The sequence below is a fragment of the Stenella coeruleoalba genome, assembly GCF_951394435.1.
Source record: "Stenella coeruleoalba genome assembly, chromosome: X".
Lineage (NCBI taxonomy): Eukaryota > Metazoa > Chordata > Mammalia > Artiodactyla > Delphinidae > Stenella > Stenella coeruleoalba.
Window position 1 is genome coordinate 54,169,732 of NC_137152.1, and position 20,684 is coordinate 54,190,415.

Sequence of the window (20,684 nt, forward strand, 5' to 3'; positions counted from 1 at the left end):
TTTATTGATCTTTACTATCATTTCCTTCATTTCTTTTTCATTTATTTCTGATCTGATATTTATGATTTCTTTCCTTCTGCTAACTTTGGGGGTTTTTTGTTCTTCCTTCTCTAATTGCTTTAGGTGCAAGGTTAGGTTGTTTATTCGAGATATGTCTTGTTTCTTAAGGTAGGATTGTATTGCTATAAACTTCCCTCTTAGAACTGCTTTTGCTGCATCCCATAGGTTTTGGGTCATCATGTCTCCATTTCATTTGTTTCTAGGTATTTTTTGATTTCGTCTTTGACTTCTTAAGTGATCACTTCTTTATTAAGCAGTGTATTGTTTAGCCTCCATGTGTTTGTATTTTTTACAGATCTTTCCCTGTAATTGATATCTAGTCTCATAGCATTGTGGCAGGAAAAGATACATGATGCAATTTCAATTTTCTTAAATTTACCAAGGCTAGATTTGTGACCCAAGATATGATCTATCCTGGAGAATGTTCCATGAGCACTTGAGAAAAATGTGTATTCTGCTGTTGTTGGATGGAATGTCCTATAAAGATCAATTAAGTTCATCTTGTTTAATGTATCATTTAAAACTTCTGTTTCCTTATTTATTTTCATTTTTGATGATCAGTCCATTGGTGAAAGTGGGGTGTTAACGTCTCGTACTATGAATGTATTACTCTCGATTTCCCCTTTTATGACTGTTAGTATCTGCCTTATGTACTGAGGTGCTTCTATGTGGGGTGCATAAATATTTACAATTGTTATATCTTCTTCTTGGTTCGATCCCTTGATCATTATGTAGTGTCCTTCTTTATCTCTTCTAATAGTCTTTATTTTAAAGTCTATTTTGTCTGATATGAGAATTGGTACTCCAGCTTTCTTTTGATCTCCATTTGCATGGAATATATTTTTCCATCCCCTCACTTTCAGTCTGTATGTGTCCCTAGGTCTGAAGTGAGTCTCTTGTAGACAGCATATATATGGGTCTTGTTTTTGTATCCGTTCAGCCAGTCTCTGTCTTTCAGTGGGAGCATTTAATGCATTTACATTTAAGGTAATTATCGATATGTATGTTCCTATTGCCATTTTCTTAATTGTTTGTTATTCTAGGTCTTTTCCTTCTCTTGTGTTTCTTGCCTAGAGAAGTTCCTTTAGCATTTGTTGTAAAGCTGGTTTGGTGGTGCTGAACTCTCTCAGCTTTTGCTTGTCTGTAAAGGTTTTAATTTCTCCTTCAAATCTGAATGAGATCCTTGCTGGGTAGAGCAATCTTGGTTGTAGGTTTTTCTCCTTCATCACTTTAAATATGTCCTGCCACTCCCTACTGGCTTGCAGAGTTTCTGCTGAAAGATCAGCTGTTAACCTTATGGGGATTCCCTTGTGTGTTATTTTTCCCTTGCTGCTTTTTTTTTTTTTTTTTTGCGGTACGCGGGCCTCTCACTGTTATGGCCTCTCCCGTCGCGGAGCACAGGCTCCGGATGCAGGGGCTCAGCGGCCATGGCTCACGGGCCCAGCCACTCCACGGCATGTGGGATCCTCCCGGACCGGGGCACGAACCCATGTCGCCTGCCTCGGCAGGCGGACTCTCAACCACTGCGCCACCAGGGAAGTCCCCTTGCTGCTTTTAATTTGTTTTCTGTGTATTTAATTTTTGATTGTTTGATTAATATGTGTCTTGGCATGTTTCTCCTCAGATTTATCCTGTATGGGACTCTCTGTGCTTCCTGGACTTGATTAACTGTTTCCTTTCCCATATTAGGGAAGTTTTCAACTATAATCTCTTGAAATATTTTCTCAGTCCCTTTCTTTTTCTCTTCTTCTCCTGGGACCCCTATAATTCGAATGTTGGTGTGTTTAATGTCGTCGCAGAGGTCTCTGAGACTGTCCTCAGTTCTTTTCATTCCTTTTTCATTATTCTGCTCTGCAGTAATTATTTCCACCATTTTATCTTCCAGGTCACTTATCCGTTCTTCTGCCTCTGTTATTCTGCTATTGATCCCTTCTAGAGTGTTTTTAATTTCATTTATTGTGTTATTCATCGTTGCTTGTTTCACCTTTAGTTCTTCTAGGTCCTTGTTAAATGTTTCTTGCATTTTGTCCATTCTATTTCCAAGATTTCGGATCATCCTTACTATCATTATTCTGAATTCTTTTTCAGGTAGACTGCCTATTTCCTCTTCATTTGTTAGGTCTGGTGAGTTTATATCTTGCTCCTTCATCTGCTGTGTGTTTCTCTGTCTTCTCATTTTGCTCATCTTACTGTGTTTGGGGTCTCTTTTTCGCAGGCTGCAGTGTCTTAGTTCCTGTTGTTTTCGGTGTCTGCCCCCAGTGGCTAAGGTTGGTGCAGCGGGTTGTGTAGGCTTCTTGGTGCAGGGGGCTAGTGCTTGTGTTCTGGCAGATGAGGCTGGATCTTGTCTTTCTGGTGGGCAGGTCCACGTCTGGTGGTGTGTTTTGGGGTGTCTGTGGCCTTATTATGGTTTTAGGCAGCCTCTCTGCTAATGGGTGGGGTTGTGTTCCTGTCTTGCTAGTTGTTTGGCATAGCGTGTCCAGTACTGTAGCTTGCTGGTCGTTGAGTGAAGCTGGGTGTTGGTATTGAGATGGAGATCTCTTGGAGATTTTCGCCATTTGTTATTACGTGGAGCTGGGAGGTCTCTTGTGGACCAGTGTCCTGAAGTAGGCTCTCCCACCTCAGAGGCACAGCACTGACTCCTGGCTGCAGCACCAAGAGGCTTTCATGTACATGGCTCAGAATAAAAGGGAGAAAAAGTAGAAAGAAAGAAAGAAAGAAAGAAAGAAGGAAAGAAGAAAAGAAGGAAAGAAGGAAAGAAGGAAGGAAGAAAGGAAGGAAGGAAGGAAGGAAGGAAGGAAGGAAGGAAGGGGAGCGAGAGAGAGGGAGAGAAAAAGAAAGGATAAAATAAAATAAAATAAAGTAAGATAAAATAAAATAAAGTTATTAAAATTAAAAATATAAAAGAATTATTAAGAAAAAAAGTTTATTTTTTTAAGTAAAATATACTAAAAACAAACGGAGAAACAAACAAAAACAAACGGACGGACAGAACACTAGGACAAATGGTGAAAGCAAATCTATACAGACAAAATCTCATACAGAAGCATACACATACACACTCACAAAAAGAGGAAAAGGGGAGAAAATAATATATCTTGCTCTTAAAGTCCACCTCCTCAACTTGGGATGATTCGTTGTCTCTTCAGGTATTCCAGTGATGCAGGGTACATCAAGTTGATTGTGGAGATTTAATCCACTGCTCCTGAGGCTGCTGGGAGAAATTTTCCTTTCTCTTCTTTGTTCGCACAACTCCTGGGGTTCAGCTTTGGATTTGGCCCCACCTCTGGGTGTAGGTCGCCTGAGGGCATCTGTTCTTCGCTTAGACAGGACGGGGTTAAAGGACCAGCTGCTTCGGGGCCTCTGGCTCACTCCGGCTTGGGGGGAGTGAGGGGCACGGAGTGCGGGGCGAGCCTGCGGCAGCAGAGGCGGGCGTGACATTGCACCAGCCTGAGGCACGCCGTGCATTCTCCCGGCGAGGTTGTCCCTGGATCACGGGACTCTGGCATTGGCGGGCTGCACAGGCTCCTTGGAGAGGAGTTGTGGATAGTGACCTGTGCTCGCACACATGCTTCTTGTTGGCGGCAGCAGCAGCCTTAGCGTCTCATGCCCGTCTCTGGGGTCCGCACTGATAGCCACAGCTCGCGCCCGTCTCTGGAGCTCATTTAAGCAGCACTCTTAATCCCCTCTCCTCGTGCACCAGGAAACAAAGAGAGAAGAAAAAGTCTCTTGCCTCTTCGGCAGGTCCAGACTTTTCCCTGGACTCCCTCCCGGCTAGCTGTGGTGCACTAACCCCCTGCAGGCTGTGTTCACGCCACCAACCCCAGTCCTCTCCCTGGACTGCCACTGAAGCCCGAGCCTCAGCTCCCAGCCCTGCCCGCCCCGGCGGGTGAGCAGACAAGCCTCTTGGGCTGTTGAGTGCCGTTCGGCACCGATCCTCTGTGCGGGAATCTCTATGCTTTGGCCTCTGCATCCCTGTTGTTGTGCTCCCCTCCGCAGCCCCGAACCTTTCCCCCTCCGCCACCTGCAGTCTCCGCCCACGTAGGGACTTCCTAGTGTGTGGCAACCTTTCCTCCTTCACAGCTCCCTCCCACTGGTGCAGGTCCCGTCCCTATTCTTTTGTCTCTGTTTATTCTTTTTTCTTTTGCCCTACCCAGGTACGTGGGGAGTTTCTTGCCTTTTGGGAGGTGTGAGGTCTTCTGCCAGCGTTTAGTGGGTGTTCTGTAGGAGTTGTTCCACATGTAGTTGTATTTCTGATGTATCTATAATTGTACCAGCCCGCCGTCCCCACGACTGTCGCGGCTTTGGCCGCTGGGGACCCTCCAGAGCCGGCAGCCTCAGTGAGGCCACCCTCCCCTTGGGCTCCGGGGCAGTTCCGTGACGGCGGAGAGAAGATACCCCAAGCCGGGTGTTCCAGCTCTGCAGAAATATGGGCTCCATTCTAAGATACTATTCTTTTTTATTTTGCTTTCTACTTTGCAGTCACTTGCATTGTTGGGCAGTAATTTTTAAGTCAAATGTCCTAGAGAGCAGAATCCAGTGACTGCTTTTAGCTCTATGTGAAAAATGTTTCTTCTCTTTAGTTTCCATGTTTAATTTACTATATAATTTCAGTCATCATCAGATATATTTACAGTAGGGGATAGTAATCCCCAGCATTCACACCAGAGATGTCCAGGTTGCCAATTTCCTTTGGCATTTGGGCTGATTGCTGCCACCTCTACCCTGACCCCAGTGGTGGCAGCTCCAATGGGATGCTGTGATCAGTGTTGAGTGTTCTTGTTTGCTCTCTTTCAGGAGCTGGCACACTCCATTTGGTAACAGCACATACTGTGCTTCCCTTCTTGTCACACTGCTTTTAAAACCTTACTACCTCCTGCTATGTAGTGGTATCAGGCACGGCAAAGCAACTCAGGATTATTTGGATGTTGTTCGTGTGTGTTAAAATAGTGTTCACTGCCCTCTATGTGGTAAATACTCAGTGTTTGTTCAGCATACACACCTGAGTGACCCTCTCCAGATCTTTTGTTGAAAATCAAAGCATATGAAATTAAGAGTTCCTTTAAGATTGAACGTATATTCAATGCCAGCTCCTATATTCATTTTATATCCATGACATACCCTTCAAACTAATTTGGGCAACCCTACTTCACTCATTGGTACTGGGATGCTCACATATTGCTGTGGTGGAATCACTTGGAGATTTTGTTAAATATCCCAGGGTGTAAATGTTTTTATTTTATTTTATTTGAAGGTCCCAGCTGATTGCTGATGTGTGGTGGTAGTGATTGCAATAAGAAAAAATAGATTTATTCAAGAACATTGAAAGAGAAATCTTTTTTTAAAAAAAGCAGGTGAATTGCCAATATTAGAAAACCTGGTATGCTTCCTCTTGAGGGAGATGAAGTTCCAATTTCTATAAACAGATTAACTCCAGGAGTGACAGAATAAAAGGCAAAAAAACCACTATCTATGTGAGAGCCCTATTTTACCAGTGGCAAAAGAGGACTTCGTCTTTTTAGTCTCCAGATAATGAATCAGTTGAGGAATGAATAATATAGCAGTTTCTCAAAATGTGTTTCCAGAGCTACCTGCATCAGAATCCCATAGTGAGCTAGTTGAAAAGCCAGATTCTCATGTCTCACTTCAGCTTACTCAATCTAACTTTGAGGAAGCGAAGGCCGGGAATTCTATATTTTAACACTCATGCCTACTGACTCTGATGCACACCAAAGTTTGAGAGCCACTGACCTTCAGAATCTCACACTCTTAAGATCTATTTGATTTGATTACTGCCAGTATTGTTACATGTCCTTAGTCTACCTAGCCATGGTTGATCCTAGGAAATGTGGTCTAATTCAAGTCAAATAAAATCCTGGCTTTACACAATGGATTACTGATAGTTCTATCTATCTATAGTTCTTTTGACAGATAGATACTTATTAGGGGCCTACTATGGCTAGGTACAGAGCTAGGCAGTAGGGTTACAAAAAGGGACAAAATGTGGCCTCTACCCTCAAAAATCTTATGAGTAATTTCCTATGGATCATCTAATACAATCACATGCATTACCATGAAATATAAAATGAATCAAATTTATTCTATGTCATGGTAAAATGAAACAAAAGTGGCCAATAATTTTGCCGGTTGAGATATTAGACAAAAAATATTTTTGTAGCAATATCTGGAGATTCTTTAGAAATAATGGATGTATCCCTTATGTCTCACTATTAATGAATTTTTTCCAGCTGACAACCCTGTCATCTGCAGGTGCTGTTTACCATGTAATTTTACCATAGGAAACAATGGTGTAATCAGTTAATAAAGTGTAAAGAATTAGATTTTTTTCCCCTTGAGCAAAATGCCTGGCTGTAGCCAACATTCCTGATGCCTTTTCCCTTGTGCAATAGGTAAGGAATATTTGAAGAGAGAAAGCTGTTTCCTTCATATTCTGCAGCTTGCCTCTGGAGGCCATGCTAATGAATGCAACACTCAAGCTAGAATTCCAGAGATTTTCTGTGAGCAGCCACTGTTTTTTTAATAGTTATTTTAATTATTATACTACTACTACTAATAATAATTATTATTATTAAAATTGGCTGCGCCAGGTCTTAGCTGTGACACGTGGGATCTTTTACTTGCAGCATGTGGGTTCATAGTTGCGGCATGTGACTTCGTAGTTGTGGCATATGGACTTCTTAGTTGCTCCATGCAAACTCTTAGTTGCAGCATGTGGAATCTAGTTCCAACCAGGGATCGAACCTGGGCCCCCTGCATGGGGAGCGAAGAGTCTTATCCACTGGACCACCAGGGAAGTCCCAGCAGCCACTGATTTTTTTTCCTTAAATGATTTTATTATTTATTTGTTTGATTGTTCGTTTATTTATATTTAACCTACTTATTGGAGTATAATTGCTTTCCAATGGTGTGTTAGTTTCTGCTTTATAACAAAGTGAATCAGCTATACGTATACATATATCCCCATATCTCCTCCTTCTTGCATCTCCCTCCCACCCTCCCACTCCAACCCCTCTAGGTAGTCACAAAGCACCGAGGTGACCTCCCTGTGCTATGCAGCTGCTTCCCACTAGCTATCTATTTTACATTTGGTAGTATATATAAGTCCATGGCACTCTCTCACTTCGTCCCAGCTTACCATGTTTACTGCGTGTTTACTGCGTGTTTACTCCTGTCTTGCCGCTTAGTTCTTCAGAACCTTTTTTTTTTTAGATTCCATATATATATGTTAGCATATGGTGTTTGTTTTTCTCTTTATGACTTATTTCACTCTGTATGACAGACTCTAGGTCCATCCACCTCACTACAAATAACTCAATTTCGTTTCTTCTTTATCCATTCATCTGTAGATGGACACTTAGGTTGCTTCCATGCCCTGGCTATTGTAAATAGAGATGCAGTGAACATTGTGGTACATGACTCTTTTTTAATTATGGTTTTCCCAGGGTATATGCCCAGTAGTGGGATTGCTGGGTCGTATGGTAGTTCTATTTTTAGTTTTTTAAGGAACCTCCATAGTAGCTGTATAAATTTACATTCCCACCAACAGTGCAAGAGGGTTCCCTTTTCTCCACACCCTCTCCAGCATTTATTGTTTGCAGATTTTTTTCATGATGGCCATTCTGACTGGTGTGAGGTGATATCTCATTGTAGTTCTGATTTGCATTTCTCTAATGATTACTGATGTTGAGCATTCTTTCATGTGTTTGTTGGCAATCTGTATATCTTCTTTGGAGAAATGTCTATTTAGGTCTTATCTTCTGCCCATTTTTGGATTGGGTTGTTTGTTATTTTGATATTGAGCTGCATGAGCTGCTTGTAAATTTGGGAGATTAATCCTTTGTCAGTTGCTTTATTTGCAAATATTTTCTCCCATTCTGAGGGTTCTCTTGTAGTCTTGTTTATGGTTTCCTTTGCTGTGCAAAAGCTTTTAAGTTTCATTAGTTCCCATTTGTTTATTTTTGTTTTTATTTCCATTTCTCTAGGAGGTGTGTCAAAATTGATCTTGCTGTGATGTATGTCATACAGTGTGATCTGCCAATGTTTTCCTCTAAGAGTTTTATAGTGTCTAGACTTACATTTAGATCTTTAACCCATTTTGAGTTTATTTTTGTGTATGGTGTTAGGAAGTGTTCTAATTTCATTCTTTTACAAGTAGCTGTCCAGTTTCACCAGCACCACTTAGGGAAGAGGCTGTGCTTCCTCCATCATATATTCTTGCCTCCTTTATCAAAAATAAGGTGACCGTATGTGCGTGGGTTTATCTGTGGGCTTTCTATCCTGTTCCATTAATCTGTATTTCTGTTTTTGTGCCAGTACCATACTGTCTTGATTACTGTAGCTTTGTAGTATAGTCTGAAGGTAGGGAGCCTGATTCCTCCAGCTCCGTTTTTCTTTCTCAAGATTGCTTTGGCTATTCGGGGTCTTTTGTGTTTCCATACAAATTGTGAAATTTTTTGTTCTACTTTGTGCCATTGTTAGTTTGATAAGGATTGCATTGAATCTGTAGATTTCTTTAGGTAGTATAGTCATTTTCACTATGTTGATTCCTCCAATCCAAGAACATGGTATATCTCTCCATCTGTTCGTATCATTTTTAATTTCTTTCATCAGTGTCTTATAGTTTTCTGCATACAGGTCTTTGTCTCCTTAGCTACGTTTACTCCTGGGTATTTTATTCTTTTTGTTGCAATGGTAAATGGGACTGTTTCCTTAATTTCACTTTCAGATTTTTCATCATTAGTGTATAGGAATGCAAGAGATTTCTGTGCATTAATTTTGTATCCTGCTACTTTACCAAATTCATTGATTAGCTCTAGTAGTTTTCTGGTAGCATCTTTAGGATTCTCTATGTATAGTATCATGTCATCTGCAAACAGTGACAGCTTTACTTCTTTTCCGATTTCAATTCCTTTTATTTCTTTTTCTTCTCTGATTGCTGTGGCTAGAACTTTGAATACTATGTTGAATAATAGTTGTGAGAGTGCACATCCTTGTCTCGTTCCTGATCTTAGAGGAAATGCTTTCAGTTTTTCACCATTGAGAATGATGTTTGCTTTGGGTTTGTCGTTTATGGCTTTTATTATGTTGAGCTAGGTTCCCTCTATGCCCACTATCTGGAGAGTTTTTATCATAAATGGGTGTTGAATTTTGTCAAAAGCTTTTTCTGCATCTCTTGAGATGATCATATGGTTTTTATTGTTCAGTTCGTTAATATGGTTATCACATTGATTGATTTGTGTATATTGAAGAATCCTTGTATCCCTGGGATAAATCCCAGTTAATCATGGTGTATGATCCTTTTAATGTCTTGTTGGATCCTGTTTGCTAGTATTTTGTTGAGGATTTTTGCATCTATATTCATCAGTGATCTTGGACTGTAATTTCCTTTTTTTGTAGTATCTTTGCCTGTTTTTGGTATCAGGGTGATGGTGGCCTCATAGAAAGAGTTTGGGAGTGTTCCTTCCTCCGCATTTTTTGGAAGAATTTGAGAAGCATGGCTGTTAGCTCCTCTCTACATGTTTGATAGAATTCACCTGTGAAGCCATCTGGTGTTGGGCTTTTGTTGTTTGGAAGATTTTTAATCACAGTTTCAATTTCATTACTTGTGATTGGTCTGTTCATATTTTCTATTCTTTCCTGGTTCAGTCTTCGAAGGTTATACCTTTCTAAAAATTTGTCCATTTCTTCCAGATTGTCCATTTTATTGGCACAGAGTTGCTTGCAGTAGTCTCTTATGATGGTTTGTATTTCTGCGTTGTCTGTTGTAACTTCTTCTTTTTCATTTCTAATTTTATTGATTTGAGTCCCCTTGCTCTTTTTCTTAATGAGTCTGCCTAATAGTTTATCAATTTTGTTTATCTTCTCAAAGAACCAGATTTTAGTTTTATTGATCTTTGCTCTATTGTTTTCTTTGTTCCTTTTTGATTTATTTCTGCTCTAATCTTTATGATTTCTTTCTTTCTGCTAACTTTGTGTTTTGTTTATTCTTCTTTCTCTACTTCCTTTAGGTGTAAGGTGAGATTGTTTATTTCAGAATTTTCCTGTTTCTTGAGGTAGGCTTGTATTGTAAGTTTATTGTATAAACTTCCCTCTTAGAAGTGCTTTTGCTGCATCCCAAAGGTTTTGGGTCATCGTGTTTTCATTGTCATTTGTCTCTAGGTATTTTTTGATGTCCTCTTTGATTTCTTCAGTGATCTCTTGGTTATTTAATAGCGTATTGTTTACCCTCCATGTGTTTGTGTTTTTTAAGGTTTTTTCCCTGTAAGTCATTTCTAATCTCAGAACGCTGTGGTCAGAAAAGATGCTTGATGTGATTTCAATTTTCTTAAATTTACTGAGGCTTGATTTGTGACCTAAGATGTGATCTATCCTTGAGAATGTTCCGTGTGCACTTGAGAAGAAAGTGCACACGGAAATCTGCTGTTTTTAGATGGAATGTCCTATAAATATCAATTAAATCTATCTGGTCAATTGTGTCATTTAAAGCTTCTCTTTCCTTATTTATTTTCATTTTGGATGATCTGTCCATTGGTGTAAGTGAGGTGTTAAAGTCCCCCACTATTATTGTGTTACTGTCGATTTCCTCTTTTATAGCTGTTAGCAGTTGCCTTATATATTGAGGTGCTCCTATGTTGGGTGCATATATATTTATAATTGTTATATCTTCTTCTTGGATTGGTCCCTTGATCATTATGTAGTGTCCTTCCTTGTCTCTTGTAACATTCTTTATTTTAAAGTCTATTTTATCTGATATGAGTATAGCTACTCCAGCTTTCTTTTGATTTCCACTTGCATGGAATATCTTTTTCCATCCCCTTACTTTCAGTCTGTATGTGTCCCTAGGTCTGAAGTGGGTCTCCTGTAGACAGCATATATATGGGTCTTGTTTTTGTATCCATTCAGCAAGCCTGTGTCTTTTGGTTGGAGCAGTCAGTCCATTCACGTTAAGGTAATTATCGATATGTATGTTCCTATGACCATTTTCTTAATTGTTTTGGGTTTGTTTTTGTAGGTCCTTTTCTTCTCTTGTGTTTCCCACTCAGAGAAGTTCCTTTAGCATTTGTTGTAGAGCTGGTTTGGTGGTGCTGAATGCTCTTAGCTTTTGCTCGTCTGTAAAGCTTTTGATTTCTCCATCGAATCTGAATGAGATCCTTGTCGGGTAGAGTAATCTTGGTTGTAGGTTCTTCCCTTTCATCGCTTTAAGTATATCATGCCACTCCCTTCTGGCTTGTAGAGTTTCTGCTGAGAAATCAGCTGTTAACCTTATGGGAGTTCCCTTGTATGTTATTTGTCGTTTTTCACTTGCTGTTTTCAATAATTTTTCTTTGTCTTTAATTTTTGCCTATTTGATTACTTATGTGTCTCGGCGTGTTTCTCCTTAGGTTTCTCCTGTATGGGACTCGCTATGCTTCCTGGACTTGGGTGGCTATTTCCTTTCCCATGTTAGGAAAGTTTTTGACTATAATCTCTTCAAATATTTTCTCTAGTCCTTTCTCTCTTTTCTCCTTCTGGGACCCCTATAAGGCATATGTTGTTGCATTTAATGTTGTCCCAGAAGTCTCTTAGGCTGTCTTCATTTCTTTTCATTCGTTTTTCTTTATTCTCTTCCGCAGCAGTGAATTCCACCATTCTGTCTTCCAGGTCATTTATCTGTTCTTCTGCCTCAGTTATTATGCTATTAATTCCTTCTATTGTAGTTTTCGTTTCAGTTATTGTATTGTTCATCTCTGTTTGTTTGTTCTTTAATTCTTCTAGGTCTTTGTTAAACATTTTTTGCATCTTCTCGATCTTTGCCTCCATTCTTTTTCCCAGGTCCTGGATCATCTTCACTATCATTATTCTGAATTCTTTTTCTAGAAGGTTGCCTATCTCCACTTCATTTAGTTGTTTTTCTGGGGTTTTATCATGTTCCTTCGTCTGGTACATAGCCCTCTGCCTTTTCATCTTCTCTGTCTTTCTGTGAATGTGGTTTTTGTTACACAGGCTGCCGGATTGTAGTTCTTCTTGCTTCTGCTGTCTGCCCTCTGGTGGATGAGGCTGTCTAAGAGGCTTATGTAAGTTTCCTGATGTGAGGGACTGGTGGTGGGTAGAACTGACTATTGCTCTGGTGGGTAGAGCTCAGTAAAACTTTAATCAGCTTGACTGTTGATGGGTGGGGCTGGGTTCCCTCCCTGTTGGTTGTTTGGCCTGAGCCGACCCGACACTGCAGCCTACCTGGGCTCTTTGTTGAGGCTAATGACAGCCTCTGGGAGGGCTCACGCCAAGGAGTACTTTGCAGAACTTCTGCTGCCAGTTTCATTTTCCCGACAGTGAGCCACAGCCAGCCCCCACCTCTGCAGGAGACTCTTCAACACTAGCAGGTAGGTCTGGTTCAGCCTCCTGTGGCGTCACTGCTCCTTCCCCTGTGTCCCGACACACACATTACTTTGTGTGTGCCCTCCAAGAATGGAGTCTCTGTTTCCCTCAGTCCTTCCAAAGTCCTGTAATCAATTCCCACTAGGCTTCAAAGTCTGATTCTCTACAAATTACTCCTCCCGTTGCCAGACCCCCAGGTTGGGAAACCTGACGTGGGGCTCAGAACCTTCACTCCAGTGGGTGGACTTCTGTGGTATGTGTTCTCCAGTCTGTGAGTCACCCAACCAGCAGTTACGGGAATTGATTTTACTGTGATTGCACCCCTCCTACCGTCTTATTGTGGCTTCTCCTTTGTCTTTGGATGTGGGGTATCTTATTTGGTGAGTTCCAGTGTCTTACTGTCGATGACTGTCCAGCAGCTAGTTGTGATTCTGGTGTTATCGCAAGAGGCAGTGTGAGCACATCCTTCTACTCCGCCATCTTGGTTCCTCTCTGTGTTTGTGATTTTTACAGATTTTGTCCTGTAATTGATTTCTAGTTTCATAGCGTTTTGGTCGGAAAAGATACTTGATACGATTTCAATTTTCTTAAATTTACCAAGGCTTTATTTGTGACCCAAGATATGATCTATCCTGGAGAATGTTCCATGAGCAGTTGAGAAGAATGTGTATTCTGTTGGTTTTGAATGGAATGTCCTATAAATATCAATTAAGTCCATCTTGTTTAATGTATCATTTAAAGCTTGTGTTTCCTTATTTATTTTCATTTTGGATGATCTGTCCATTGGTGAAAGTGAGGTGTTAAAGTCCCCTACTATGATTCTGTTACTGTCAATTTCCCCTTTTATGGCTGTTAGCATTTGCCTTATGTATTGAGGTGCTCCTATGTTGAGTGCATAAATATTTACAATTTTTATGTCTTCTTCTTGGATTGATCTCTTGATCATCATGTAATGTCCTTCTTTGTCTCTCGTAATTGTCTTTATTTTAAAATCTATTTTGTCTGATATGAGAATTGCTACTCCAGCTTTCTTTTGATTTCCATTTGCATGGAATATCTTTTTCCATCCCCTCAGTTTGAGTCTGTATGTGACCGTAAGTCTGAAGTGGGTCTCTTGTAGACAGCATATATATGGGCCTTGTTTTTGTATGCATTCAGCCAGTCTATGTCTTTTGGTTGGAGTATTCAATCCATTTACATTTAAGGTAATTATGGATATATATGTTCTTATTACTATTTTCTTAATTGTTTTGGGTTTGTTATTGTAGGTCTTTTCCTTCTCTTCTTAAAAATATTTATTTATTTATTTTTTTGGCTGCATTGGGTCTTTGTTGCTGCATGCCGGCTTTCTCTATTGACGGTGAGTGGGGGCTACTCTTGATTCAGTGCACAGTCTCCTCATTGTGGTTCCTTCTCTTGCTGTGGAGTATGGTCCCTAGGCCCTCGAGCTTCTGTAGTTGTGGCTCACAGGCTCTATAGCGCAGGCTCAATAGTTGTGGTGCATGGGCTTATTTGCTCCACGCCATGTGGGATCTCCCTGGACCAGGGCTCAGACCCATGTCCCCTGCACTGGCAGGTGGACTCATAACCACTGCACCACCAGGGAAGTCCTCCTTTTCCTTCTCTTGTGTTTCCTGTCCAGAGAAGTTCCTTTAGCATTTGTTGTAAAGCTGGTTTGGTGGTGCTGAATTCTCTTAGCTTTTACTTGTCTGTAAAGTTTTTAATTTCTCTGTCGATTCTGCATGAGTTCCTTGCTGAGTAGAGTAATCTTAGTTGCAGGTTTTCCCTTTCATCGCTTTAAATATTTCCTGCCACTCCCTTCTGGCTTGCAGAATTTTTGCTGAAAGATCAGCTGTTAGCCTTATGGGGATTCCCTGTATGTTATTTGTTGTTTTTCCGTTGCTGCTTTTAATATTTTTTGTTTGTATTTAATTTTTCATAGTTTGTTTAGTATGTGTCTTGGCATGTTTCTCCTTGGATTTATCCTGTATGGGACTCTCTGTGCTTCCTGGACTTGATTAACTATTTCCTTTCCCATATTAGGGAAATTTTCAACTATAATCTCTTCAAATATTTTCTCAGTCCCTTTTTTTTTCTCTTCTTCTTCTGGGACCCCTATAATTCGAGTGTTGGTGCATTTAATGTTGTCCCAGAGGTCTCTAAGAGTGTCCTCAATTCTTTTCATTCTTTTTTCTCTATTCTGCTCTGCAGTAGTTACTTCCACTATTTTATCTTCCAGGTCACTTATCCGTCTTCTGCCTCAGTTATTCTGCTATTGATTCCTTCTGGAGAAATTTTAATTTCATTTATTGTGTTGTTCATCATTGTTTGTTTGCTCTTTAGTTCTTCTATGTCCTTGTTAAACTTCCCTTGTATTTTCTCCAGTCTATTTCCAAGAGTTTGTATCATCTTTACTATCCTTACTCTGAATTCTTTTTCAGGTAGACTGCCTCTTTCCTCTTCATTTGTTTGGTCTGATGGGTTTGTACCTTGCTCTTTCATCTGCTGTGTGTTTCTCTGTCTTCTCACTTTGCTTGACTTACTGTGTTTGTGGTCTCCTTTTCACAGGCTTCAGGTTCATAGTTTCCTGTTGTTTTTGGTGTCTGCCCCCAGTGTGTATGGTTGGTTCAGTGGGTTGTGTAGGCTTCCTGGTGGAGGGGACTGGTGCCTGTGTTCTGGTGGATAAAGCTAGATCTTTTCTTTCTGATGGGCAGGACCGCGTCTTGTGGTGTGTTGTGGGGTGCCTGTGACCTTATTATGATTTTAGGCAGCCTCTCTGCTGATAGGTGGGGTTGTGTTCCTGTCTTGCTAGTTGTTTGGCATAGGGTGTCCAGCACTATAGCTTGCTGGTCGTTGGGTGGAGCTGGGTCTTAGCATTGACCATCTCCATCTCTTGGAGAACTTTCGCTTTTTGATATTACGTGGAGCCGGGAGGTCTCTGATGGACCAATGTCCTGAACTCAGCTCTTCCACCTCAGAGGCACAGGCCTGACACCAGCCGGAGCACCAACAACCTGTCATCCACACGGCTCAGAAGAAAAGGGATAAAAAAAAGAAGGAAAGAAAGAAAAAAATAAAATAAGGTAAAGTTATTAAAATAAAAAATAAATTATTAAAAATAAGTAATAATTTTAAGTAATTTTTTAAAAAGGAGAAAAAAATGGTCAGACGGAACCCTAGGACAAATGGTAAAAGCAAAGCTCTTCAGACAAAATCACACAAAGAAGCAAACACATACAAACTCACAAAAAGAGAAAAAGGAAAAAAATATGTATATCTTGTGGGAAGTCTGAAGTCTTCTGCCAGCATTCAGTAGGTGTTCTGTAGGAGTTGTTCCACATGTGGATGTATTTCTGATGTACCTGTGGGAAGGAAGGTGATCTCCACGTCTTACTCCTCCACCATCTTGAAGGTCTCCCCCAGTCACTGATTTTTGTCTTTACCGTTATACTACACAAAGGTTAGTTTTCCCTCCTATCTCTAATTGAGACAAATAAGATCATTGTGAGTAGGGATCCTCTTTCAGTTTAAGCAGTGTTTTGTGTTTTTTCAATGAGAAAATAGAAACTATGTTCTGTTCAAAGCATTTTCATATACAGGCAGTCCCCTTCTAATGTACACTTGACTTATGAATGTCCCATACTCATCAACAGCCTCTCTGAAAGGACTTTAAGCTACTCCTACTACCCATGGAAGCTGGAGTTGTTTCTTCCATCTGCAGGAGTTGGTTTCTCCCTCAGCTCTCCTCTTCTGGGAGCCTGAGTTCTCATAAGCTCCCATCAGACCTTTTGGAACAATTAACATGTGAGCACATTCTCCTACTGCTGCTGCCAGGACACAGGAAGGTGCTGGTGACCGTGCGAAGAATCCCCATAGGAGCTGAGCCCATGAAGGAACACAAAGAGTATAAAGAAAATTCTGGAATTCTGGTTGGTGATGGTAGGGAGGTTCTCCATTTGTGCTTCAAAATTCCTTTCCGCTAGAAATAGCATTATACTATAATAACATACCTATGTAAAACTGAGTTTTCTGACTCACTTATCCAGACCACAGCCAAGAATAAGCAGTAAACAAATGGCCTCTCAGCCGCCAGAGTATATGCATCTTACTTATTGGAAAAGCCATTCAAAAACCCACTGATTGCCTATTTATTCTGTTTGTACATGATTCTAATTAGTTTTAATGAGATGTGAGATGTCAAGCCTATAGGAGGTTATAAGCAGCAAATTTGAAGAGACTGGAAAAATGTTATAAGTAGATGAAGTGAAATATGATAGTTGACAGCAAGGTAAGAGACCGAAAAAGCATTAAAAAGAAGTTTAAGAACTCAAAAGCCAACCACAATGAAAAACTCCTTCACATCCACAAGCATGGCTAAAATGAAAAATCGACAACACCAAACGTAGTGAAAATGCAGAGCAGTGGATTGCTCACACATTACCAGTGGGAGTAGGAAAAGGTACAGTCACTGGAAAATAGTTTGACAGTTCCCTTACAGTAAATAGTTACCATATAGCCCAGAGGTTCCACTCCTAGGTGTTTACCCAAGAAAAATGAAGACATATATCCCCTCAAAGCCTCATACTCATATCAGCTTTATTCATAATAGCCCCAAACTGGAAATAACCCAAATGTCCCTCAAAAGGCAAATGCATTAATAAGTTATAGTATATCCATACAATTAAATACTACTCAGGAAGAAAAAGGAATGAACTACTGATACTCACAACAACGTGGATGAGTCTCACAGACATTGTGCTGAGGGAAAGAAGCAACACAAAAATCATATAAACATATTGTATGATCCCATTTATGTGAGGTTCTAGAATGGGGAAAACTAAGCTATGGTGATAGAATCAGAACAGTGGCTGCCTGAGGTTGGAGTAGCACTGAAGAATGACTGGAAGGGACACAAGGGAAAATTCTGGGGTGATGGAATTGTTCCATATCTTGATTTGGGTGGTGGTTACAAAGGTGTGTATTTTTCAAACTGTATGCTTAAAATGTGTGCACTTTATTGTATGTAAATTTTAGCTAAAATTTTCATAAAGTACACAATTTACAAAGGGAGAAAATCCTTCAGAGGACCCCCCCTGCTACAGGGTAAAATCTTAACTCCTTAACATGATCTGGCCTTTGTTTAATGTCTCTTGACTCATTCCTTACCATTCCTCTCCAACTCCTACCACTTACTTTATGCTACTTGTATTTCCAAAAACTGCTTCTCTGTCTATTTCCTCTGAACCTTGAAGCACAATGCTCCCTTTGCCTGGAATTCCTTTTCATTTTCTCATTCATCACTAAATCCTCAATATCCTTCAGGACTCACAGAGGTAGCACCTCCTCCAAAAAGCCTTTTCCACTCCCAGTCTGTATTAGGTACTTTCCCTCTTCCTCCCAGAGAACTTTATGCTTCTCTCTAACAAAGCATGTATTGCTCTGTAATGTTAAGTGTAACTTTAAAAAACCCTGAAAACCATAGTGGACTGGTGCCATTTAATGTACAGGCAAATAGTCTTACATATTCAGTAAACCCTGAGTGAAATCATATATTGTAGACTTAATTTCTATCCAAAATAGCTGACGTGAGTTTAAGCACTCAAATTTATCATGAAAACTCTTCTATCCAGAATTACTTGTTCTTCTATAGTTGCAAATGATTGAGATTTTAGTGTAAATAGCAGTTTGGTATTATATTATTACTAGTATGATAGCTTATTTATATTGTGGGTTAAGTAACTTTCTATGGGCTTTATCTGGAAACCTAGCCAGACTTTATTACGTTGATTCTACGGGAAAGTGCATTTTACATTCCAGTCAAGTGACAAAAACACTGCTCAGTTGAACCATGTGAAATTGCTGATATTCAACCATTTTTGACATACTAAAATGGCAGTTTCATGTGATTCAACCTAAATATTTTTAAATACAACCCTATGGCAAGTTGGAGATTGTTAATTATGTATTTAATACATGAATATATTCTATAAGATGCTAATTTTGTATATTAAGGCTATTGGGTATAATTGTTTTACATAAACAGTAAATTACAGGATTTTTAAGAAAGTTTGTGTAGAATGTTAAGGCTTACTTGAGTTCTACCCATCTTTTTTCCAGTTAATCACAGATGCAACAGACATGAGGATATTCTGGAATTGTTTATTTTTTGAACCAACAATAGGGTGAAAATGCAGATTCATTTCTTCTTTTTAACCTCCAAACTATCTAACCAGTCTATTTTTAATATTAATTTTAATTACAATAATAGCTAACATTTATTGAGTGCATATTACATGCTGGGTACTGTGCAAACCCAGCTACTTTATGAGCAAAGTACTATTATTGTCCCTATTTACAGATGAGGAAATTAAAGCTTAAGGACCTTGCCCAAGGTTACACAGCTATAAGTGGCAGAGTCGGGTTTGGAATCACTTTCAGTCCTACTACTCTGTCCACTGTTTACCTCAGGCACATTTTTTTTAACCACAAGTAAGCACTCATGCTGAAAAATTATGATTCAATTCAGCAAGTATATATTTAAGCTGTAATTACCACTAGTGATACCAGGCCCATTCACATATGAAATATGTTGTATTATTATGAGAGACCATCATTTGACAGTAGAGGACTAAGTACCAAAATGCTGTAAGCGTTCTGTTGGGATCTAGGAAAGGGAGAGAATAATTGTGTGCTTTATTATTATTAACTCCCAGAAGAGCGTTGGCATAAATGGTACCATCCAATCATAATTGGATACACAGCATTCTGGGAACAAGCCAAAAGTTCAGCATAAATAGAAATGTGGAAAAATCATGGATGTATAATAATGAAGTTCAAGAGGGAGTAGCAAGCCCAAGTCTAATTCTGGGCAGACATCAGTAGTATATAAGGGAACTTAAAAATCTATGACTGGGCTCTCTGAACCCCAGAACTATGCTGACAAGTAGGACTGAATGATTACTCATTAGGTATTTGGGGCAGATGAGAGGGGGGCAGAAGAGATTAACCAAAATTTCATGCCTACATTTTTGGGATAATAATGTTATTAAAAATAAAAGAATTTGTGCAGTGGAGGGGAGGATGGGCTCAGGATTTAGACACTCTGAATTTTTTTTATTGGAAGTATAGTTGATTTACAATGTTGTGTTAGTTTCAGGTGTACAGCACAGTGATTCAGATGGAAAAATATATATATACATATTCGTTTTCAAACTCTTTTCCCTTATAGGTTATTAAAAGATATTTATAGTTCTCTGTGCTATACAGTAGGTCCGTGTTGTTTACCTATTCTATACACAGTAGTGAGTATATGTTAATCCCAAACTCCTAATTTATCCCTCCCCCTCTTTCCCCTTTGGTAACCATAAATTTGTTTTCTATGTCTGTGGGTCTATTTCTGGTTTGTAAATAAGTTCATTTGTATCTTTTTTTTTATATTCCACATATAAGCAATATTATATGATATTTATCTTTGTCTAGCTTACTTCACTTAGTATGATAATCTCTATGTCCATCCATGTTTCTGCAAATGGCAGCGTTTCATTTTTTATGATTAATATTCCATTGTATATTCCATTCCATATATATAGTATATGTATATATATATACACACTACATCTTTATCCATTCATCTTAAACACTCTGAATTTAAGGTGAAGGCAGACTGTCTACAGAAAGCCAGTTTTTTATGTTGGCTATAGTTGACTGGGGTCAACCTTTGACTTATCTACTTGTTATTTTTCAGGTGGCCCTTCTGAATTTCTTCATCCCTGAAGAAAAGTCATACTCTGAAGAGGAGAGTAGGCGTGTTCGCCGCAATAAAAGAAGTAAAAGCAGTGAAGGAGCAGATGGTAAGTCTATTTGGGTGATCCTTTATCACATATCAGTTGATGAGAGTACCATTCTGAGAACTACCTTTTCAAGTGTACTTCACCATCTCCTATATTTTCCACAGATGCAAGGTCACAGAAGGTTTTTCTAGCTTAACCTACCTAACCTACTCTTTTGACATAGAATTGACTGTACAAGGATCCTGTCTCCTCCAACCCCAGTACCTTTAGTCCTTTCACAGTATGTCTGATAGCCATGGTAGCATTTGTACCTCTCAAGATCACCCTCCATAAGGACTTCATCTCTCCTGGGGACATCCTATATCAACTAAGGCCACCAAGAGGATTCAGTCCTATTCTTGGAATGACAGAGTACTGTGCCATGGTGGCACTTACATGGTATGTTAAATCCAGTGATAATTA

At 39.6% G+C, this 20,684-nt stretch overlaps 1 protein-coding gene across 4 annotated transcripts in view; it reads left to right on the top strand.

The window, feature by feature from the left end:
- Nucleotides 1-20,684, top strand: part of EDA (ectodysplasin A) — a 371,558-nt gene that overhangs the window by 250,511 nt on the left and 100,363 nt on the right. For all 4 annotated transcript variants that reach the window (XM_079910467.1, XM_079910468.1, XM_079910470.1 and 1 more), the window contains exon 2: nucleotides 20,177-20,282. In XM_079910467.1, the coding sequence (XP_079766593.1) occupies nucleotides 20,177-20,282 (106 nt within the window). The remainder of the gene's footprint in view (nucleotides 1-20,176; nucleotides 20,283-20,684) is intronic.